General features: G+C 43.0%; 2 protein-coding genes, 1 long non-coding RNA gene and 1 other non-coding gene across 8 annotated transcripts; 2 read left to right on the forward strand and 2 right to left on the reverse strand.

Moving 5' to 3' along the window:
- Positions 1 to 5,324: 5,324 nt before the first annotated feature.
- LOC115005657 (uncharacterized) lies at positions 5,325 to 12,829 on the forward strand. The gene is made up of 2 exons (XR_003831972.1): positions 5,325 to 5,502; positions 12,352 to 12,829. It is a non-coding gene; the product is annotated as an uncharacterized LOC115005657 (long non-coding RNA).
- On the forward strand, positions 5,818 to 5,889 carry trnag-ucc (transfer RNA glycine (anticodon UCC)). Its single transcript has one exon. It is a non-coding gene; the product is annotated as a tRNA-Gly (tRNA).
- On the reverse strand, positions 7,172 to 15,776 carry LOC115005656 (lysozyme g-like). Of its 4 annotated transcripts, XM_029427583.1 has the most exons (13): positions 15,601 to 15,776; positions 12,377 to 12,650; positions 11,715 to 11,767; positions 11,286 to 11,492; positions 10,855 to 10,923; positions 9,298 to 9,444; positions 9,183 to 9,227; positions 8,483 to 8,500; positions 8,337 to 8,414; positions 8,137 to 8,230; positions 7,884 to 8,001; positions 7,652 to 7,790; positions 7,172 to 7,509 (listed from the first exon to the last, which is right to left on the reverse strand). In XM_029427583.1, the coding sequence occupies exons 1-13, from the start codon at positions 15,668 to 15,670 to the stop codon at positions 7,370 to 7,372; spliced, it is 1,452 nt and encodes a 483-aa protein (XP_029283443.1). In that variant the 5' UTR covers positions 15,671 to 15,776; the 3' UTR covers positions 7,172 to 7,369. The 4 variants fall into 4 exon arrangements, with proteins under 4 accessions (XP_029283443.1, XP_029283444.1, XP_029283446.1 ...); XM_029427584.1 differs by lacking the exon at positions 8,483 to 8,500; XM_029427586.1 differs by lacking the exon at positions 15,601 to 15,776 and having other exon boundaries at positions 11,640 to 11,767; positions 12,377 to 12,472.
- A 585-nt stretch (positions 15,777 to 16,361) lies between these two features.
- Positions 16,362 to 23,082, reverse strand: LOC115005664 (platelet glycoprotein Ib alpha chain-like). Of its 2 annotated transcripts, XR_003831975.1 has the most exons (7): positions 22,925 to 23,082; positions 22,632 to 22,823; positions 19,068 to 19,163; positions 18,803 to 18,982; positions 18,438 to 18,635; positions 17,191 to 17,387; positions 16,362 to 16,736 (listed from the first exon to the last, which is right to left on the reverse strand). XR_003831975.1 is itself a non-coding variant. In XM_029427600.1 (6 exons), exons 1-6 carry the CDS (start codon positions 22,958 to 22,960, stop codon positions 17,271 to 17,273), a joined length of 819 nt encoding a protein of 272 aa, XP_029283460.1. In that variant the 5' UTR covers positions 22,961 to 23,082; the 3' UTR covers positions 16,362 to 17,270. The 2 variants fall into 2 exon arrangements, 1 of the variants encoding a protein (XP_029283460.1); XM_029427600.1 differs by having other exon boundaries at positions 16,362 to 17,387.
- Positions 23,083 to 23,808: the final 726 nt, after the last annotated feature.

Consider the following 23,808-nt stretch of genomic DNA (forward strand, 5'->3'; position numbering starts at 1 on the left):
CTAGAAGAAACCATCGAACGCCTCGCCGGTCGGGACGGAGGGCGGCCGCTAAGACACAAACAGAAGACGTGAGAGAGAGAAGTGTTCACACACGTCTTTAGACTTCACAGCAAACGTCAGAAACATGAACATGTATGATGCAGGTTGTTTACGCAACCAGCGCTTCCCTCGTCTGGAGGTCAGTGTGGACAGGTGCATCGCTGAGACCAACACACACTCCACCTTTACAGCCAACACACACTCCACCTTTACAGCCAACACACACTCCACCTTTACAGCCAACACACACTCCACCTTTACAGCCAACACACACTCCACCTTTACAGCCTCGTCGTGTTTGTACTCGCTGAACAACACCTGTGACTTTTCTGCAATCATCCAAAATTATCCTATAAATTTTTTTTAAGCAGCCGGCGCCCTTCAGAGTAAACTTTGATCAGGTCGACATCAAAGAGATGGGATGAGGCAAGAGTGTGAAACCACCACACCCCCCACACACACACACAACACACACACACACACACACACACACACACACACACACACCTGCTGTCAAGCCTCCACAGGTCCAATTAGAGTGTAATTGAGGGAGATGATGACTGCTAACACACACACCATGTTTCAATGTGTGTGTAGATGCTGAGGGAATAATTGATAGTGATAGTTTGTGGAGATTCCCACAGGGAATGCGTGTGTGTGTGTGTGTGTGTGTGTGTGTGTGTGTAAGAGATATATAGAGTCGTCAGTGAGGTCGAATGCTGGTGTCAATGAATTATTGATCGACACTAATTCTTAACTGCACTCACACACACTCTCTCACACACTCTCTCACTCTCTCTCTCACACACTCTCTCACACACACTCTCTCACACACACTCTCACACTCTCTCACACACTCTCTCTCACACACTCTCTCTCAGCGGAGTGTGTGTGTGTGTGTGTGTGTGTGTGTGTTGGCAGCCTGCCAGACAACAGGGACCGAGCTCTCGCTTTTCATCACCCACCATCTGCACAGCATTCACACACACTTGTAAAATGTTTTAAAAAAATGTAACAACAGAAATGTTTGTTGTCTTCCTGCGTGTGTGTGTGTGTGTGTGTGTGTGTGTGTGTGTGTGTGTGTGGTGTGTGTGTGCATGTGTGCATTCACCTCCAGCACCCCCCCCTCCTCCCCCGGTTTCTTCTTCAGCTCTTCGCACTTCCTGAACTTGCAGATCTGGTGACCCGTCTTCCTGTTGCGGCAGGACGAGCAGACGCCGCAGTTGATCAGCCGCCTGCATGGCCCACACACGCCGCACCGCTTCCTCTTCCTCTTGGCCACCGCCCCCGACGACGTGGACGACGAGGACGACAGGGCCACGCCCCCCGCCGTCACCCCCGATGACGAGGGTGAGGAGGAGGATGGGCAGGGGGAGGAGTTGGCGTGCTGCTGACAGGTCCGTTAGCGACCGCTGGCCACCCGGTCATCTGGAAGGCGCTGCCGGCGTCTGAGATCCCGCCCCCTGCTGACCCCATCTCCATGACAATGACCCCGGGGGGTAATCCCAGCCCCCCCAGGAAGCTCCCACCCATCACCCCTCCCCCATTGCAGCTCCCGCCCTCAGATAGGCCCATCATGTCCGGGTGGGCGTGCCCCTGTTTGTTCATGATGCCGCAGTCCGCCCCGCCGCCGTAACCTGGGAGGAAGTTCCCGTTGGGGTGATGTGTGCTGGTCCTTGTGTGACAGGAAGTGAGGAGGCGGTGTGTCCGTGTTTCTTCAGCTCCTCCCCCTTCGTTACTTCCCTCCGCCTCCACCCCCCCCGCCGCTGCCGCCCTGGTGCATACTGGTACTGTGGGGGTGCGATGACGCCATGTGCCCCGGCGTCGCCGACGCGTGATGGTGGGGGTGGTGGTGGTGTGTCGGGGCGGGTTTTGGGCCGTCCCCAGAACATGGCCGCCGGGTGGTTCATGTTCATGTTGTCGTGGCAACCCCAGGGTGCCGTTGCCATGGCGCCCAGCCTAGCGGCGGCAGGGGGGAACATGGGAGCGGCGGCCGCCAAACGGGCCGCCAGCTTGGCGGACTGAGGGAAGTTTGTGACGTTCATGTTTATGTTCACGTTTGTCTTGTAGAAGCTGGCGATGGACGAGCGGGTACCGGTCCATCTCCGTGCTGTAGTCCAACATCGGCGCCAGGCTTGACACCTGCGACACAAACATCAAAACGCTCAGAAGTCGCTCAATGCTGCGTTTAATTACCTCAAAGTTGGAAATCGGAGCTGGGAATAACGTCCCGTACCAGGACAAGTCGGAAAACCGCTAGCTTTGTTAGCAATACAAGTTGGCGTATTATGCAATACTTTGTGCGTACAAACATCGTAGCTACAGACGTGAGCAGGACAGCGCTGCGTGTACGAGACTAAGATGATACTACGACAGCTATCACTTACTTGATGCGCAGAAGTCTCATATTTTGAGGTCGGTGAAGTTCTCACGGAAATCTCACGAATATCTCCGTCAACACTAGAACGCAAACAAGACGCTCACCGGGGCGGTAGGATCGCGATAAAGGCTACGTCAAGAATACATCAAGTACGAGAGAAGAATGATCCAGACCTAAAGCAAAGACGACCGAAGAACAACTCACACGATGAAGACGCAAAGTCGTTTTTAGTTCGCAGTGCGAGTGAAGCGTAAACACGATTGTTGTTGTATCTGGCACACGCTCATTACACAAAGCATCAAAATGTCTTCTTCTCTTGTTCCCGAGCCGAGGAACAAGAGAAGAAGAAGAAGAGGTACAACTCACCTGTCCTTGTCCGCCGTAACCATGGTGATTGGGGGTGGTGGTGCGAGGGGGCGGAGCTTCTCTGGAGCATCGAGGAGAGGTCGCTCTCCACACACACGCCGCTCGTCATGCCTGACATGACCTCACACACACGCTCGCTCACAGTTAGTTGTGTGTGCTCGACACGTTTCGCTCTGTGAAAAGGAAACAAAGATTATAACACAACAAACAAACGACTGCTGATCATATTTATTATATATTTAACTATAACTAATATTACTATATATATATATATATAACTCACATTAACACGATCATCTTTTATTACAAGTGTTGCTTCAATATAAACATTATGTAATGTAACATTCATACATGTTGTACACGTTACAGGTGAACAGGGTCAAACTACGACCTTCAAGATCTGACAGACTGACCTCTGACCTCTGACCTCTGAGCACGCTCACACACACGCTTACTTTGGTCACTTTTGGGGACATGACAGACTTTCCATTCATTTCCTGGAACCACTGAATCTGCTCTCATGGGGACACACACACACACGAAACAGACTGAAAAAGACATGTGTGAATGAGTGTGAAATGTGTGTGTGTGTGTGTGTGTGTGTGTGTGTGTGTATCTGCAGACGGAAACAAAATGTGTGCAGCTTCAAGAAAAGAACGAGATTGTCTGTGCGATGTGTGTGTGTGTGTGTGTGTGTGTGTGTGTGAGAGTGTGTCTGTGCGATGTGTGTGTGTGTGTGTGTGTGTGTGTGTGTGTGAGTGTGTGTGAGCATGAGCGCAGGTCGTGTGAAAATGTGTGTCTTCTCACACACACACCCGCCCCCACTCCCTCGAGGCGTAACTAATTACCCTGTCTGGTCAACCGGGCCGGCGCGAGCTCCGACAGAAGGTCACGGCGGCCACCGGCCGCGAGGGGAGAACGGCTCTCCCACGCGACACATAACCCCCCCCCCCCCCCCCACCCCCCCTCAGGCACACTGCGAGGGAGGGGGGGGGGGAGGGGGGGTCAATCAAAAAAGAAGAAAAAAGAAGAGAAGGAAAGCCAGACCCCATAACAAGAGATAAATACCGCGAGCACAGCATGCAGTCCGACAGCGCGAGGAGGAGGACACGAGAAGATGGACGGCGCGTGCTGCTGCTACTTACCGGGCCCGCGAGGAGGAGGAGGAGGAGGAGAGGAGGAAGGAGGAGAAGAAGAAGACCGTCTGGGAATTAGCCCGCCACGGATCATGGCTGGCGGGGAAGGAGACAGAGAGAGGGGGGGGGGAGCACCGGGAGGGATTTGTCGGTACTGAGGAGAGGGAGGGAGGGGGGGCGGATAACGGGGGGCGGATGGATAATCACCTGGGTTTGGCACGAGGCGAGGCGGGGGAGAGAGACTGGGGGGTGGGGAGGGGGGCTTTAAATTAGCCCGGTGGTGGCGAGGAGGAAGAGACCCTGCAGGGGCGGGAAAAAACAGCACCATGGGAAGAAAGGGGGGGGGGGTGAATAATGGCGGAGGTTATGAACAGATACGTACATCGTTCTCGCGACAGTGAAGGCAGAGGGTGGCGGTGGGGGGGACACGCCACGCTGATGTTACGGAGACGGCTGTGTGTGTGTGTGTGTGTGTGTGTGTGTGTCCTGCTGGCGGCGGCGCTCGTGCCGCTCACACAGCGCGGCACGAGCAAACAGGAGGCGTGAGAGCTCGCAGGTGATTGGCTGCCGGGAACAGACAGGAAAGCGCTGAATGAAAGTATTTCATTAATAACGTGGATATTTATATTTAATAAGTTTTTACTCCAGTAAAGTAAAATAGAAAATACTTTGTCGTACTTCAGACTAGTTTCATGTGTGTCTTTGCTTTGCTTGTGTCAAATCTGCTAATTAAAATGTTGATTAAAATAAATTCAGTAGAAGCTGCATTAAGAGGAGCAGGGTCAAATTATATATATATATATATATATATATATATATATATATATATATATATATATATATATATATATATATATATATATATAATAAAAATATGTGTGCTGAGATAGCAAGTTTTAATTATTATTTAATATAATACTGCTGTATTATTATATAATAAAGTAATTAAAATAAGCGCCACATTTAATATAACTTTATACATATATACCCTATATAAGCATTACATACATATATAAAAAAAATACAATGATATATTATTGAGCCAAACTTTCCTTTCTATTTATAATATCACTACAATAATGTCTTTTTATGAAAATATCAGAATCAGGTTTTCCACATAAATGAATTTCTTAGGTGTTTTAGTGCATAACATAATCACAGTAAGAGAAATTCAAATGAAAAAATAAGTAGATATAGCAACAAAAAGAAAGATGGGAAAATATTAAAAATAAATATTTAATTAAAAACGTGCACAATAAACAACTTCATTAATCTATAGTGAAAATAATCATGAGTTAATATTAAAATCTTGCTTTTTCATGAAATCATGAGTAATAATAATCTAATACACTAATCTTCTCTGTCCCCCCCCCCCCCCCCCACACACACTTTAAAGACTGACTAAAGCTCGTCATCTAGTGGAGGAAGGTGTGAAGTGTTGTTATGATCACCTGACTTTATTTATCTCCTGCTTCTGAAGCACATCTAAAGCAAAGCTGCAGCTGGTTTTACTCATGCTGCCGCCCCGCAGTCCCCCTGCTGCCGCCCCGCAGTCCCCCGGCTGAACATCAGAGGCTGGAGGTATGTTAGCTCCTTGGTTAGCATTAGCTGTTAGCTTCCTTAGCAGCTACAACATAATGAATATCCCGGAAACTGTTGCTGCTGACGGGGCATAATATTCCCAACAAAGACCCCTAATGCTAACTTACTAGCTTACAGTAATGATAGCTAAAGAACTAGCTTAGTTGTTGAAAGACGTTTAGTGTTTATGCTAGCTACTAGCAATAAAAACATAGTAATGTTAGCCGCCATTACGGTTAACCTAGTGTCTTGTAATGTAAACATATGGCGTAGTTTCACATTTAAAACAAACATGGCGTCTTCTGTGTTTGTCGAGCGTTGGTGGTATAGTGGTTAGCATAGCTGCCTTCCAAGCAGTTGACCCGGGTTCGATTCCCGGCCAACGCAGACCTTTTGCACTTTTGCACTTTTGCAAGGATTTTAAACTACGTGTTGATGTCACAGCAACTCATTTAAGATACTTAATAAAACAAGTTAAAGAAAAGCAAAATATGTCTCTTTCTGCTTCTTGTTTTTTTCCTACACTGAATGAGTCGGCCGTGTGTGTGTGTGTGTGTGTGTGTGTGTGTGTGTGTGTGTGCGTGTGCTTCACCTTTCACTGCCTTTACCTGAAACTCTTATGTACTGACCGTTCTGTGTGGCGTCAGCACGTTAAGTTAAACGTGATGAATCAGCTGCAGCCGAGGCCCCCCCTCATCCCCTCGGCGACCAGATGTTCGTCCGAACATCTTTAAGCACTTCGCTCTCATCAAGTTTTATAACTTTCTTATCATTTACATATTTATATATTCAGGATCTTCACTGCTCTGGAAGGGTTAAAGATATTCTTCAGATTCTAGATGATATATAATACATAATATTATATATAATATACATAATATATATAATATACATAATATATATAATATTATACATAATATTATATATATTATGTATAATATTATATTATACATAACCCTAACTTTATTCTTTTAAAGTGTTGAAATAACAGAAACACTTTCTTATTCTTTACATCTCAAACATCAACATATTATATTTAACGTCAGGTTGTAATCAGAATACTTTGTTACCTGAACAGTACGAAGATTTACAGTAATGCAGGAAGTAAAAATCGTTTTATATAATATTATATTATATAATATATTATATAATATAATATATTATATAATATATTATATTATATAATATATTATATAATATAATATATATATAATATTATATATATATATATTATATATAATATATATATATATATATATATATATAATATATAATATATATTATTATATTATATATTATATATAATATAATATATATTATATTTAAACGTTTGTTTAAAACAAAGTTCAGTTGACTTCAAGAACTTCAGATATTTTTAACATCTTCTGGTTTCATTAAATCAATAACAAAAGATGGAAAAATAAATATCAAAACGTTTCCCTCCAACTAGAAGCTTCTGCGTTCTCGCAAACTATTTCAAGGACTAACAAAAAAATATCTAAACCTAAAATATTTAGCGGAGAACGTAGAAAACTACTGGAAAATAAACTTTATGTGAATATTATAATAAGTTGCAGCTGTCGTCTGTCTTCACTTAAAACTCAATAAAGCAGATTTACTTTGAGATTAAATGTTTTTCCACTGAGAACATGAAGAAATATACGAAATATAATAAACCATCAATAACATTACTTTAATATTAATACTTCAGTCTTTTAGGTTAATACTGTAAATATTCAGTGCACTCATTATTATACGAGAGCTGTGGAGGGAGAACACTTTCCCCTCTGAACGATGTTTAGTAACAGGAAGTGAACAGGAAGTAAGCAACCTGTACGGGCTGCAGAAGAAGAAACAGATGAGACGCTCAGAAGCCGTGGAGGGCGAACCACTGCGCTCTGGCGACCACGTCGTTGGCGAAGTCGCCATATGGCGTCACGCTGTCCAGCTCGTCATACGCCAGAGGGATGACCCGCTCCTCGCCCGCGACGTAACACGCCAACGCAGCTGAAACACATCAGGAGTTTATTTACTAACTCTGTGTGTTTGTGTAGAAACTAAACTCACCAACAGTTACATTACACAATATATGTGTGTGTGTGTGTGTGTGTGTGTGTGTGTGTGTGTGTGTGTGTGTGTGTGACTTCACCCTTCAGCTGCTGCTCTCTGTTCCAGCGTGGCTTCGTCCTCTTCATGGTCTTGCAGAGCTGGATGAAGAAGGTGACTCCCTGGTCCACGTGCTCCCTGCTGTACGCGTTCCCCTTCACCGCGTGGTAATGCTTATTGATCTGCAGCACAGGGATAACGTTCACTCACACCTTTTAACCCCCCCCCTCCCTCCTCCCTCCTCCTCCTCCTCCCCCTCCCGTAGCAGCACGGACCTGCATGAGGCCGAAGCAGTCGGGGTCGGTCGCTCCGTAGCCGTCCCTGTTCAGGTCGATCCCGGCACGAGACTGTCTGGAGATGATGGCGGCGATCAGAGCGGGGCGGATGCTGAGTCTGCAGGAGACCAGCGACAGAGAGGAACATGTTTCACAGCGTCTGAACTGAATATATTAATATAATACTCTGTATTCAGCAGAACGCACTAAACAAGAGTCCTTCACGTAGAAACAGAAGCCTGCTGTTACGTACGTGTTTCCCACGCTAACGATCATGTCTCTGAACATCAGCACCTCCGTCAGGTCTCTCTCTGCCAGCCTGTTGGAGGCTTCCACTCCAGAAACTCCTGAACATACAAAAGGCTCCATGTCAGGGGGAATGATATGACCCCGGCTCTCCGGCACCCCCTGTGGTCCTGCTGAGTGAGGAACACAGATGTTTTATAAACGCACCTCTGTAGAGCTGCTCGATGGCCCTCGCCGTGTGTTCAGACGCTCCTGTAGTTTCCACTCTGAGGATGTCCCCGTACTCTGAAACACACACAGTGTTTCACAGTGTGTGTGTGTGTGTGTGTGCGCACACCTTACAGTTGACTCACCTCCCAGACGCGGTTCATCTGAGGAAACATCATGAATGAGTTTAAACACAGAACTGAAGTTTTCATGTTAAAAATGATACGTCAGATTTTTTGTGCTGTTGTTGTGGTGTGTTGTTGTTGTTGTGGTGTGTTGTGGTTGTTGTTGTTGTGGTGTGTTGTGGTGTGTTGTTGTTGTGGTGTGTTGTTGTTGTTGTGGTGTTGTTGTGCTGCTGTTGTGGTGGTGTGTTGTTGTTGTGGTGTGCTGCTGTGGTGTGTTGTTGTTGTGTTGTTGTTGTTGTGTGTTGTTGTGTTGTGGTGTGTTGTTGTGGTGTGTTGTTGTTGTTGTGGTGTTGTTGTTGTGTGTTGTTGTGTTGTGGTGTGTTGTTGTTGTTGTGGTGTGTTGTTGTGGTGTGTTGTTGTTGTTGTGGTGTTGTTGTTGTGTGTTGTTGTGTTGTGGTGTGTTGTTGTTGTTGTGGTGTGTTGTTGTGGTGTGTTGTTGTGGTGGTGTGTTGTTGTTGTTGTTGTGGTGTTGTTGTTGTGTGTTGTTGTTGTGGTGTTGTTGTTGTGTGTTGTGTTGTTGTTGTGTTGTTGGTGTGTTGTTGTTGTGTTGTTGTTGTGCTGCTGTTGTGGTGTGTTGTTGTTGTGGTGTGTTGTTGTGGTGTTGTTGTTGTTGTGTGTTGTTGTGTTGTGGTGTGTTGTTGTTGTGTTGTGAGAAGCACACCGTCCGGCGCCGTGCTCTGCCGTGTGATCAGTCTGATGACGAGCGCTGAAAAACACAGACAGGAAGTTAGACTGTGAAGCTAACCGCTAACGGCTAACTCTGTGAAGAGGCCGACCTGCCAGACGCTGCACTGAAGATCGCAGCTTCACGATCGTCCGCAGCGGTACGATGAAGAGCAGGGAGGCGGCGACGCACACGAGCGCGAAGGAGACGAGCAGCGCGAGGTAACGCCCGGGTCCGTCCTGCGGGGGGGCAAACTCATCTACAAAACATCAGAGGAGAAATGAACACATCAGATGGACATCCTTTTATTCTACTCTTCTCACGCCTACATTACATGTGTGTGTGCTGACACTGGGCTCTCTGGTGAAGCTCCTGGTTTTCATCTTATCTCTACGACAGACAACAACATGAGCAACTGAGCAACCACAGGTCCAAAACACAAACTCCCACGGCCCCAAACCTCATCATCGATGGCTTCTCCGTACCGTTCTCCAGTCAAGTCAAGAGCCTTGGTGTCACTCTGGACAGCACCCGCTCCTTGGTACCCACATAAAGAACATCACCGCACTGCTCTTTTCCACCTGCGCAACATCTCCAGACTCCGCCCGTCCCTGTCCCAATCCAGTACAGAAGTCTTGGTCCACGCTTTTGTGACATCACGGATCGACTACTGTAATCTCTCTGGCCTTCCAACCAAACTGCTCAACCGACTTCAAATCATCCAAAGCGCCGCTGCCCGGATCACCACCTGCACCAGATCCTCTGAACACATCCCCCCCATCCTCCTGAACCTTCACTGGCTCCCTGTTCAATCCCAGATCAACTACAAAAACATCCTGCTCACCTACAAAGCCCTTCACAAACTCGCCCCCACCTACCTAAGTGACCTCCTTCAGGAGTATACCCCCTCCCGCTCCCTCCGCTCATCCTCAGCTGGTCTACTGACGATCCCCACATCACGCCTCATCACCACGGGGGTCTTCAGCTGCTCCCAGACTCTGGACCTCCGTCCCTCCACACAGCCGACAGTCCGAAACTGTTACAACATTCAAGTCCCAACTCAAAACTCACCTGTTCAAACTGGCCTACTCTCTGTCGTCTCCATCATCCTGTATCCTCCCCCCCCTCTTCTCTTTATTGCTTTCTTCCTGTGTTTGTCTGCTCTCCAACGTCCTGCTGTTTTTATCTCTTGTATTTTGTACGTTGTCCTTGGGTGTCTTGAAAGGCGCCTCCAAATAAAATATATTATTATTATTATTACCCATAATGCACTTAAAACAGAAACACACTGAGCTGCAAACTTTAACATTTTATTTGTATAAACAGCAGCTCTCACAAACTAATATTAATGAAACTAAATAGACATTCATATATGAACAAACTTTATTATTTTTTATTATTATTATTACTAATTTATTATATCAGTACTTTTACTTTTAATAATGTAAGTACATTTAGCAGATAATACTTTTAAATGCAGGACTTTTACTTGTAACATATATTATTAATATTAGTTTACTTATTTATTTTACTGTAGTAAAAGTATTCATTATGCAGAATATATTATTATTGATGCGTTTAAATAATATATTAGTACATGTACTGAAGTAAAGATCCGAGTACTGATATATGAATACAATAAACCAGTAATAATAATCTGAATATCTACCTGTGATATAAATCTTGTTCTCGCTGGCCAGGCTCGTCCCAGGAAGCTCCACCCGACAGATCAACATCGCTGCGGTGGGAAATAAGTTCACGGATCAGAACGTTTCCTTCAGGGTCACAGTTTGAAACCACAGGAAACAAACTAACTCTACATCTGCCAGGAAGCTAAACGCACTTCATCGAATAAAAACATCTTCAAACATCTGGATTTATTCAACTTTCTCACCAGGTAGATGGTGAGCTTACTGGTCTTTAGGACGCCGTTAGGCTCCGAACTACTCCTTTAAAAACCAAAGTCACACAATAACAAACTTTTAAATGTTAATTTCTGAAAATAGAAACCTGAGATTTACAGGATGCACTTCAACTCTTTATGCTTTGGTACTCTGTAGCGACTTAATGTTACTTATTAACTATAAAACACTGTCAGACCTCCAGCTGCCGCCACACTAACGCTCCCCCTGACGGCGTAGAGGAGGTCGGGTCGGACGGAGGACTCGGTCCGAGCGGCGAGCGCGCTCCTGCGGGCGTCCAGCAGGGCGAGCACCGGCGCCGGGCTCCAGCCGCTCGACTCGCACCCGACCAACAGCTGGTCGTCTGAAGTCCGTCTCACGGAGACGTTCACCTCGGACAGCTGAGCTGCACACAGATTTATATACATATATATTTATATACATTTTATATTTCACATGTTTAATGATGGAGCAGCGTTATCGTGTTCAGAGCGGCTGGCTTCATGGAGGGAGAAGAACATGAAGAATCTCACAACTAACACTTTAATCTCACAATATAATCTTTTCTCGAACATGTCGGATTCACGTTGTTCATGTGCCGCTCAGGATGAATAACTTTAACTCCTACCAACAAACAGAGACACCAACTCTTCGTCAGACGGACCTCGCAGGAGGCTGCACCTGCAGCAGGACGACAATTATTATTGCTTTTTATATATATATATATATATATATATATATATATATATATATATATATATATATATATATATATATATTAAAACAACGTAAAACAAATGACACATTCCACAACCTCTGTATGTTGTTTGTCTTTTGTCTGTTTTTTATTTAGAATAATTTTATTATTTATTTCCCATTAATATGATTATTTCTATGAATTTTAATTTTCTAATGATTTCTTTCCTTGTTTTTCTCCCCTCGCATAAAATATTATTGTATTTATACTTTCTATTTTGAACAAAGTATATGTACGAACATTTTTATTTTATTTTAAAAAATAAAATAAAATCACCTTTCAGAAAATAGTGAAAATTATTTATTCATTGTTTCATATATTTTTAGTAATAATTTCAAATATGTTTAGTAGATATTTTTAGTAGATATTTTCATATGTTAAGTAGATATTTGTATATATCTTTATATATGTTTAGTAGATATTTTTATATATTTTTAGAAGATATTTTTAGTAGATTGTTTCATATATTTCTCTGACATGTTTGTACATTCTCTGCTTCACATCAAAGTGAACCTGCAGATGAGTAAAGTCACCTGTAGGTGCCGCTGTCCCGCCGCTGGACATCGAGCAGCTTCAGCGAGCCGTCCTCCATCACGGCCGTCCGGCCCACGTACTCCGGCGCCTTCTCCTTCACAAGCTCCTCGCCATCGCGGAGAACGTGAACCGTGAGCGGGGACGCACTGTCGACCCGGGTCCACTCCACCGCCGTGACACGAGACACAGAAGAGGAGAGGCGACACGGTAGAACCACATCCCCGCCGGCGGCTGCAGACACCCGGCCGTGGGGGGCGCTCTGCAGAGGCTTACCTGCAGAGACGGCGGCAACAAACTAAATATGAAACATGTCCCAAACTAAATATGAAACATGTCCCAGACTAAATATGAAACATGTCCAGAACTAAATATGAAACATGTCCCAGACTAAATATGAAACATGTCCCAAACTAAATATGAAACATGTTGTCCCAGACTAACATGTCCCAAACTAAATATGAAACATGTCCCAGAACTAAATATGAAACATGTCCCAGACTCAATATGAAACATGTCCCAGAACTAAATATGAAACATGTCCAGAACTAAATATGAAACATGTCCCAGACTCAATATGAAACATGTCCCAGAACTAAATATGAAACATGTCCAGAACTAAATATGAAACATGTTGTCCCAGACTAACATGTCCCAAACTAAATATGAAACATGTCCCAAACTAAATATGAAACATGTCCCAGAACTAAATATGAAACATGTCCCAGACTCAATATGAAACATGTCCCAGAACTAAATATGAAACATGTCCAGAACTAAATATGAAACATGTCCCAGACTAAATATGAAACATGTCCAGAACTAAATATGAAACATGTCCCAGACTAAATATGAAACATGTCCCAGACTAACATGTCCCAAACTAAATATGAAACATGTCCCAAACTAAATATGAAACATGTCCCAGACTCAATATGAAACATGTCCAGAACTAAATATGAAACATGTCCAGAACTAAATATGAAACATGTCCCAGACTCAATATGAAACATGTCCCAGACTCAATATGAAACATGTCCCAGAACTAAATATGAAACATGTCCAGAACTAAATATGAAACATGTCCAGAACTAAATATGAAACATGTCCCAGACTAACATGTCCCAAACTAAATATGAAACATGTCCCAAACTAAATATGAAACATGTCCAGAACTAAATATGAAACATGTCCCAGACTAAATATGAAACATGTCCCAAACTAAATATGAAACATGTCCAGAACTAAATATGAAAGATGTCCCAGACTAAATATGAAACATGTCCAGAACTAAATATGAAACATGTCCCAGACTAACATGTCCCAAACTAAATATGAAACATGTCCCAAACTAAATATGAAACATGTCCAGAACTAAATATGAAACATTTCCAGAACTAAATATGAAACATGTCCCAGACTAAATATGAAACATGTCTGAAACTAAATATGAAACATGTCCCAGACTAAATATGAAACATGTCCCAAACTAAATATGAAACATGTCCCAGACTAAATATGAAACATGTCCAGAACTAAATATGAACGTGATCTCGTTCTTTCGGGTCATGACCCAGCCTTCATGACCATAGGTGAGGGTAGGAACGAAGATCGACCGGTAGATCGAGAGCTTTGCCTTCTGGCTCAGCTCTCTTTTCGTCACAACGGTGCGGTAAAGCGAATGCAGTACCACCCCCGCTGCTCCGACCAATCTCTCGCTCCATCGTCCTCTTACTCGCGAACAAGACCCCGAGGTACTTGAACTCCTTCACTTGGGGTAATGGCTCATTCCCTACCCGGAGTAGGCAATCCACCGGTTTCCTGCTGAGAGCCATGGCCTCAGATTTAGAGGTGCTGATCCTCATCCCAACCGCTGCACACTCGGCTGCGAACCGATCCAGTGACTGTTGAAAGTCACAGACATTCACTGGGAACGAGTCCGACTTACTGCCGAGTATCCGGACACAACTCTCGCTTTGGGCGTACAGGGATTGGATGGCCCTCAGAAGTGACCCCTTCACCCCATACTCCCGCAGCACCTCCCACAGTATCACCCGGGGGACCCTGGTCATACGCCTTCTCCAGATCCACAAAACGCATGTAGACCGGATGGGCGTACTCCCAGGCCCCCTCCAGGATCCTTGCAAGAGTAAAGAATTGGTCTGTTGTTCCACGACCAGGACGGAATCCGCATTGTTCCTCTTCAATCAGAGGTTCGACTACCGGCCGAACCCTCCTTTCCAGTACCTTGGAGTAGACTTTACCAGGGAGGCTGAGAAGTGTGATACCCCTGTAGTTGGCACACACTCTCTGGTCCCCCTTTTTAAATAGGGGAACCACCACCCCGGTCTGCCACCCCCTAGACACTGTCCCAGACTTGACATCTGAGAATGTAAACAAGCTAGTTTGTCTAAGCGACTGGCTGGAAGTGAGAGGTGTTGTGAGGCCGATGGGTCCGTAAAGTTACACTACATGTTGATAAATGAAACTGTTATGGCCTATGATTGATGGCAAACAAGATATTGGACATTGGTATTGAAATAAAAGACATGTTGACCAGTATATAATGCTACTCATTGATTCACTCATCTTCCACCCCCCACCCCCGCACGGAGCTCCCACAGCAAATATTGATATTTGCGATTAATTAATCACAAAGCTTGTAATTAATTAGATACATTTTTTTCATCCCTTGACAGCCCTCGCAGAAACATGAAGTTTAATCCACATTTCTTAGATTTAGTTCGGCTGGTTAACAAGATGTTTGCACAGATGAAGGATTATAGGATTATATAATCTGATGTTTTAAATTAAACTCCAATAGTTTATAAAACTGTTCGGCATTTCTCACCGTTTTAACCGTTTTGTTTTTTTTACTGTCAGAAAGTCACTTTAACATTTGTTAAACTTTATTCCAGTCGGCTCACATTTAGACCGTATTGGTCCAATACGGTCTAAATGTGAAACAAACAGAGTTGTTGTTGTTTACATCACACTGTCTGAGACTAACTCTGAGTTAGTCTCAGACAGTGTGATGTAAACAACAGGAGGAGCTCAGAAGGTCTCCCCCTTTAATGCAACATCCAAAGCAAACTGATATTTATACTTTCACTTTAGCAATACCTCCTCCTCTGGTTCCTTCTAGTCTTTAACACAGTTCGGTTGTAGCTGTAATATTTGCGTTACTGCGCGTGTATTTCAGCTACATTTGACTTCTAACACTTACCTGCCGCAGGTGGAATGACGCTGCTGTAAAAACAACAGCAGAAGAAGAAACTAAATCCCGCCAGATTCATGCTGACAGATAAAGTTTCAAACTAAACTTTGTATATTTAGTTCAGTTTGTTTTTAAGGAGACGATGTGCGTGTGAAACTAAACCTGCAGAGGAAATGACACAAACGAAAGTTGCGTCTAAAAAGCTTCTGGGCATGCGCAGAACGGATCACGTGACTTGTTGCGTCATATTTAAATTTAATTTTTAGTATTTATTTGCTAATACATCTGCTACAAAATAATTAAATTATTAAAGACATTAACAACCGAAAAAACGATGTATTTATACAAATAAAATAAATATTATCAGACAAAGAAATAATATAATCAGATATAAGTGAAAAATAAAAAATACATTTTTTCCAATATTATTTGGCAGTTTGTAAAAAAAAAAGAAATTCACTAAATACACAAAAAAATACACCGTTTACTTTTTACAAACTACCAACTGACATTTGAAATAAATGTATATATATACATTTATATATGTATACATATGTATATACGTATATGTATAAATATACATATACATGTGTATATATATATACATATATATATATATATATTTTATATTTCTTACAAACTGCCCACTAATATTCATCTTATTATTTTGTGTTCTTGTATAAATGGATTTCTGGACGATGTTATTTTCTTCATTTTTGTGAAAAGTTTAACACATTTACATGTAAATCAGCCTTTTTAGTGTGTTTGCAGACATTTAACTTCACTTTATTTTGGTATTTATACTTTCATACAAACATGCAGCCAAAAGTGAATCACATAGAAAGTAAATACAACACAATAAAATAAACATGAATGTAAAAACTTAAAGCTATAGATATTTAATTGTTTAATCAAGATATAGAGCGTGTTATTCTAATAACCAGAGGCATACAAACCGAAGGTGCTTTTATACGACACAATTTAACTTTCATTTAGAGAATTTAAAATGAAATGCACAGTTCATGGATCAAACTCAGAAACATTGAAGACACAAACAATCTTTATTTAAACACATCAAGTGTGTTTGGATTGTTCTCATGGACCCTGTGGGAAGACTCATGACAATAAAAGTAGTTTTATTGTTCTACTTTAGTACATGCAATACATTTATTAAACTGCTTTTCTTACTTTGATTTTACATTAAAAACATCTTATTTAACTTATAAATGTGCACAAATTATTATTTATTCTAAGAGTTATTAAACAACTTTATCTGAACATATGAAGCGAAGTTGTTTTACTTATTCGTGTGTTATAAATGTAACCGCTCTATAATAAGTCCAACAAATTAAAGATGAAAACAAAAAGCTCTCCACTGAAGAACAAGGTCGGGTCGATTTAAAAACATCCGATCCATCATTGATCATTTCACAGTGCGGGAGTTTTCTTTCCGCAGCTGTTACGTGTTAGATTATTTGCTTTGCTAACTTGGAAAACAAATATTAGTTTGAACGCGAACAATCAAAGAATATTCCGTATTTTTAGTTTCCCATTTTATTTTTGTCGCTGGTGTCGATCAGATTTAGAGAGTAAAACCTCAGGAACACGACCGACTAAATAAATGTTGAGATATGAGACAGGAAGTGATGTCATGACTCCTTTGGGCCCATAACGTTTCTTCACTCAGCTGCCACGCACTCAGGAGGTGTGGTCACACCCCAGGGCATGCTGGGTAGGTAGTGAGCCAGCCACTCCCCCCAGCTGCTCCGAGGCTCCACCCTTTCCTCCTCCCCTCCTCCACCTCGTTTCACCTCCCACCCCCCCACCACCCAGTCCTGCTCCTCCCTCCCCCCCCCCGCCTCCTCCCTCTCCTCCCTCAGAATCACACTGTAGCACTTTCTGGAAACTTCTCGTTGCCTCCTCCCTCCACCTTCTGCAGAGACCCGACACTCCTCAATCACGTTGCTCCATCCCTCTATCTCCTCCTCTTTGCTCAACAGTCGGTATACCGTCTTCCTGTACACTCCCGTTTCCCCCCCTTCTTCCTCTCTCCTCGCTCCTCCTCCATTCGGCTCCAGAGTCACGAGTCTTCCCTTCCCTCCATCTTCCCTCTCGACAGCGTCTCCGCCCTCTCTCTGGACATAAAGCACGGAGCGATACAGCGCCATCGCTCCTCCTCCTGCCACCTCCTTCTCTTCCCTCCTGCTGCACGGTAACAACCTCACCACCTCAGCCCTTCCTCCCCTCCTCGCCAGCGCCACACTCAGTGGCTTGTACACCCACCTATACCAGACGACCAGTCTCGCGAGAGTCGCCAATACGCACACCGCCGACGCTGCGCACAGCAGCAGGCACCCTGCGAAAAGCCAAAAACAGAAAACCGTAGTAGGAACAACAGTAGGAACAACAGTAGGAACAGCAGTAGGAACAACAGGAGGAACAACAGTAGGAACAATAGTAGGAACAGCAGTAGGAACAACAGGAGGAACAACAGTAGGAACAACGGTAGGAACAACAGTAGGAACAATAGTAGGAACAGCAGTAGGAACAACAGTAGGAACAATAGTAGGAATAGTAGTATGAACAACGGTAGGAACAATAGTAGGAACAATAGTAGGAATAGTAGTAGGAACAATAGTAGGAACAACAGTAGGAACAACAGTAGGAACAGCAGTAGGAACAACAGTAGGAACAGCAGTAGGAACAGTAGTAGGAACAACAGTAGGAACAGCAGTAGGAACAGTAGTAGGAACAATAGTAGGAACAGCAGTAAGAACAATAGTAGGAACAACAGTAGGAACAACAGTAGGAACAGCAGTAAGAACAACAGTAGGAACAACAGTAGGAACAACAGTAGGAACAACAGTAGGAACAGGAGGAACAGGAGTTGTATTTGGGATAGTCGTAGCAGCAGTATCTGTGACGATCATGCGCTCGTGGCCGTCTCCACGTCTTGGAGACAGTTCTGTCGCAGGTGAACACAGATCAGATTCTTTCAGACTCATTAAAGGTTTTTCCTTGTGCCACTCTGGAGAGTCACACACCTGAGAACACAGAGCAACCATCAACAGATAAGTCACAGTTGTTATATTTGAAATGAGCAACAATCAGAGCTGTGTTACAAAAAAGGTTCCGTCCCAGTTCCTACATTACGATCTCTATCGTCTCTTAAGACGTCTTTACTTCTTGTTTGTCTCCTGTTTGTACTCACCACACTCTGAGGTTCGTTCGCGAAGAGCGGACCATCCCGGACGTAGATGTTGATGTCATATTCATCAATGTACCTGTGCAAGTAACCAAGAGTACAGTAGCAGGCCCAGGGGTTGGCTGAGAGTAAGACGTACGGCACATCCTCCTTCTGGAAGAACCAATCATCTGGCATCGTCTTGATCTGAAAGGAAACGTCCTGCAGTTTTAACTTGCTGTGAACTCCTGTAAAATAACAGTTTAAACGTCCTGTCTGTGTGTCCTCTCACCTTGTTGTTCTGCAGGTAGAGGGTCTCTATCGCAAGGAGGGGGTGGAGCATGAGCTGGGGAAGAACCTTGATACGATTGGACGACAAGTCCAGGATCTAGAAGGTGTCAGTTACAAGAGAGCCAATGAGAAGTCAAGCTTTATCAGAAAGAAAACTAAGAACTCAGTTAAAAGTATCCTGGTTCTCCTGGTGTTCTCACTGTTGCGACTTTCAGAGTATTCTTCTCAACTTCCTAATACACGACCTTCACTATCCCTGTCCCAACTAACATGCTACCTTCATGTTCTGCATCCTGACTTCCTAACATGCTACCTTCATGTTCTGCATCCTGACTTCCTAACATGCTACCTTCTTGTTCTGCATCCTAACTTCCTAACATGCTACCTTCTTGTTCTGCATCCTAACTTCCTAACATGCTACCTTCATGTTCTGCATCCCAACTTCCTAACATGCTACCTTCTTGTTCTGCATCCTAACTTCCTAACATGCTACCTTCTTGTTCTGCATCCTAACTTCCTAACATGCTACCTTCTTGTTCTGCATCCTAACTTCCTAACATGCTACCTTCTTGTTCTGCATCCTAACTTCCTAACATGCTACCTTCTTGTTCTACATCCCAACTTCCTAACATGCTACCTTCTTGTTCTGCATCCTAACTTCCTAACATGCTACCTTCTTGTTCTGCATCCTAACTTCCTAACATGCTACCTTCATGTTCTGCTTCCTAACTGCTACCTTCTTGTTCTGCATCCCAACTTCCTAACATACTAGCTTCATGTTCTGCATCCTAACTTTCTAACATGCTACCTTCATGTTCTGCATCCTAACTTTCTAACATGCTACTTTCTTGTTCTGCATCCTATCTTCCTAACATGCTACCTTCATGTTCTGCATCCTAACTTCCTAACATTCTACCTTCATGTTCTGCATCCCAACTTCCTAACAGGCTACCTTCTTGTTCTGCATCCCAACTTCTTAACATGCTACCTTCTTGTTCTGCATCCTAACTTCCCAACATGCTACCTTCTTGTTCTGCATCCTAACTTCCTAACATGCTACCTTCTTGTTCTGCATCCTAACTTCCCAACAGGCTACCTTCTTGTTCTGCATCCTAACATGCTACCTTCATGTTCTGCATCCTAACTTCCTAACATGCTACCTTCTTATTATGCATCCTAACATGCTACCTTCATGTTCTGCATCCTAACTTCCTAACATGCTACCTTCTTATTATGCATCCTAACTTCCTAACATGCTACCTTCTTGTTCTGCATCCTAACTTCTTAACATGCTACCTTCTTATTCTGCATCCTAACATGCTACCTTCATGTTCTGCATCCCAACTTCCTAACATGCTACCTTCTTGTTCTGCATCCCAAATTCCTAACATGCTACCTTCTTGTTCTGCATCCCAAATTCCTAACATGCTACCTTCTTGTTCTGCATCCCAACTTCCTAACATGCTACCTTCTTGTTCTGCATCCTAACCTCGTAACATGCTAGCTTCATGTTCTGCATCCCAACTTCCTAACATGCTACCTTCATGTTCTGCATCCTAACTTCCTAACATGCTACCTTCTTATTTTGCATCCTAACTTCCCAACATGCTTCCTTCTTATTATGCATCCTAACTTCCTAACAGGCTACCTTCTTGTTCTGCATCCTAACTTCCTAACATGCTTCCTTCTTATTCTGCATCCTAACATGCTACCTTCATGTTCTGCATCCTAACTTCCTAACATGCTACCTTCTTATTATGCATCCTAACTTCCTAACATGCTACCTTCTTGTTCTGCATCCTAACTTCTTAACATGCTACCTTCTTATTCTGCATCCTAACATGCTACCTTCATGTTCTGCATCCCAACTTCCTAACATGCTACCTTCTTGTTCTGCATCCCAAATTCCTAACATGCTACCTTCTTGTTCTGCATCCCAACTTCCTAACATGCTACCTTCTTGTTCTGCATCCTAACCTCGTAACATGCTACCTTCTTGTTCTGCATCCTAACATCCTAACATGCTAGCTTCATGTTCTGCATCCCAACTTCCTAACATGCTACCTTCATGTTCTGCATCCTAACTTCCTAACATGCTACCTTCTTATTTTGCATCCTAACTTCCCAACATGCTTCCTTCTTATTATGCATCCTAACTTCCTAACAGGCTACCTTCTTGTTCTGCATCCTAACTTCCTAACATGCTTCCTTCTTGTTCTGCATCCTGACTTCCTAACATGCTTCCTTCTTATTATGCATCCTAACTTCCTAACATGCTACCTTCTTGTTCTGCATCCTAACTTCCTAACAGGCTACCTTGTTGTTCTGCATCCTAACTTCCTAACATGCTTCCTTCTTATTATGCATCCTAACTTCCTAACATGCTACCTTCTTGTTCTGCATCCTAACTTCCTAACAGGCTACCTTCTTATTATGCATCCTAACTTCCTAACATGCTACCTTCTTATTATGCATCCTAACTTCCTAACATGCTACCTTCTTGTTCTGCATCCTAACTTCCTAACAGGCTACCTTGTTGTTCTGCATCCTAACTTCCTAACATGCTTCCTTCTTATTATGCATCCTAACATGCTACCTTCTTGTTCTGCATCCTAACATGCTACCTTCTTGTTCTGCATCCTAACTTCCTAACATGCTACCTTCTTGTTCTGCATCCTAACATGCTACCTTCTTGTTCTGCATCCTAACATGCTACCTTCTTGTTCTGCATCCTAACTTCCTAACATGCTACCTTCTTGTTCTGCATCCTAACATGCTACCTTCTTGTTCTGCATCCTAACTTGCTACCTTCTTGTTCTGCATCCTAACTTCCGAACATGCTACCTTCTTGTTCTGCATCCTAACATGCTACCTTCTTGTTCTGAATCCTAACTTCTTAGCATGCTACCTTCATGTTCTGCGTTCCAACTTCCTAACATGCTACCTTCTTGTTCTGCATCCTAACATCCTAACTTCCTAACATGCTACTTTCATGTTCTGCATCCTAACTTCCTAACATGCTACCTTCTTATTCTGCATCCTAACTTCCTAACATGCTACCTTCTATATCCTGACTTCCTAACATGCTACCTTCTTGTTCTGCATCCTGACTTCCTAACATGCTACCTTCTTGTTCTGCATCCTGACTTCCTAACATGCTACCTTCTTGTTCTGCATCCTGACTTCCTAACATGCTACCTTCTTGTTCTGCATCCTGACTTCCTAACATGCTACCTTCTTGTTCTGCATCCTGACTTCCTAACATGCTACCTTCTTGTTCTGCATCCTGACTTCCTAACATGCTACCTTCTTGTTCTGCATCCTGACTTCCTAACATGCTACCTTCTTGTTCTGCATCCTGACTTCCTAACATGCTACCTTCTTGTTCTGCATCCTGACTTCCTAACAAGCTACCTTCTTGATCTGCATTCTAGTTTATCCAGTATTCAATCTTCACATTATGCTTTGTTCCTAACGAACTACAACATCCTAACTTCCAAACATGCTATGCTAGGATCTTTCCTTCCTAACACGCTACAGTCCCACTGCTGACACACTGACTGACCTCCAGCTTGCTGAGTCCAGAGAAGCTGAAGTTGCTCAGAGAGACCAGGGCGTTGTTGTCCAGGTAGAGTTCAGTCAGAGCGGGACAGGCGGAGAAGGATCCGTCAGGGAGGGACGTCAGGTGGTTCGAGCCCAGCCGGAGAACGCTGAGGCTGGTCAGCATCGGAGCAGCGCTGGAGGTCACCTGTGGAACCTGGAGACACCGGAAGTCATGAAACCTTTTGAATCTAATTATGTTCAAAAACAATATGAGAGAAACATATTTTCTGAGTTTTGATGACTGTGTTCAGAAACCTTGTTGCCTGTGAGGTCGATCTCATAGATCTGCATGAAGACCTGGAAGGAGGACCAGGACAGGCTGGAGAACAGGTTGTTGGGGAACAACAGAACCTAAAAACACAGAGAGACAGTAGAAGAAGAAACACATTTAAAGCCGTCAGCCTTTCCTGTCAAATTGTCATCTTATCGGTATGAAAACAGGAAGCTGGTGTCAGACAGGAAGTGTCACGTGTGTCCTCGTGGATCCACTGGATCAGAACTTCTTCGCGGACGGTTCTGGTTCATGGCAGAACCGTGATATTTAACTGCAGGTGGTTATTGTTTGGATCAATGTAATGCCAAATAAAGTCGTGCACACTTATGTTTCTATTCTCTTTTATTTAGTACATTCACATTTGTTTTATCTGTGTCAATTTTTATTTTATTTAATTATTACTATATACTCTTTTTAGTTTTCTTATTTTTAATACGGTTCCAAATCTTTTATATCATCTGTTTCATATATCGGTGAATGTACATTAATATCCTTTTATAATTATTTTATATAATAAGAAATAAATAAAAATAATAAGCATTGATAGAAATATTTACTGTATTGAACTTTGCATGAAAAGCACTATAAAAAAAAAAATAAAAAAAAATATTTGTCATAACGCAGATAAACGTAAAGATTGTCCCGATAAAGGGCTAAAATATAAACATTAATAAAATAAACTAATATACATTTGTTGTAGACTGCACTTAGATAAATGTAAACAAGAATGTAGTAAATGTTTGTGCATAATAATAATATATATAATATATAGAAAGTAATGTGTGAACATTGTGATCGTTATATTTACATAAGTTTATGTGACTTATGTTTCTGTTATGTAGAGATACATGTCAGTAATAATATC

The sequence above is a fragment of the Cottoperca gobio genome, unplaced genomic scaffold (genome assembly GCF_900634415.1).
Source record: "Cottoperca gobio unplaced genomic scaffold, fCotGob3.1 fCotGob3_338arrow_ctg1, whole genome shotgun sequence".
NCBI lineage: Eukaryota > Metazoa > Chordata > Actinopteri > Perciformes > Bovichtidae > Cottoperca > Cottoperca gobio.

Bases quoted from the DNA above. Each gene is read 5' to 3' on its own strand.
- LOC115005656 (XM_029427583.1), bottom strand. From the start codon at position 15,670: ATGAATCTGGCGGGATTTAGTTTCTTCTTCTGCTGTTGTTTTTACAGC. The intron at 11,493-11,714 runs GTAGGAGTTAAA...ATCTGTGTGCAG, and splicing joins GTTGGTGTCTCTGTTTGTTG to CTCAGCTGTCCGAGGTGAAC. The intron at 9,445-10,854 runs GTAGATATTCAG...GATGTTTTGTAG, and splicing joins GAACAAGATTTATATCACAG to ATGAGTTTGCCCCCCCGCAG.
- LOC115005664 (XM_029427600.1), bottom strand. From the start codon at position 22,960: ATGCAGATCTATGAGATCGACCTCACAGGCAACAAG. The intron at 22,824-22,924 runs GTTTCTGAACAC...CGGTGTCTCCAG, and splicing joins TCGACCTCACAGGCAACAAG to GTTCCACAGGTGACCTCCAG. The intron at 17,388-18,437 runs CCTACTGTTGTT...AAACGAGGTGGA, and splicing joins CTGTTGTTCCTACTGTTGTT to GGAGGGGAGGAGGAAAGGGT.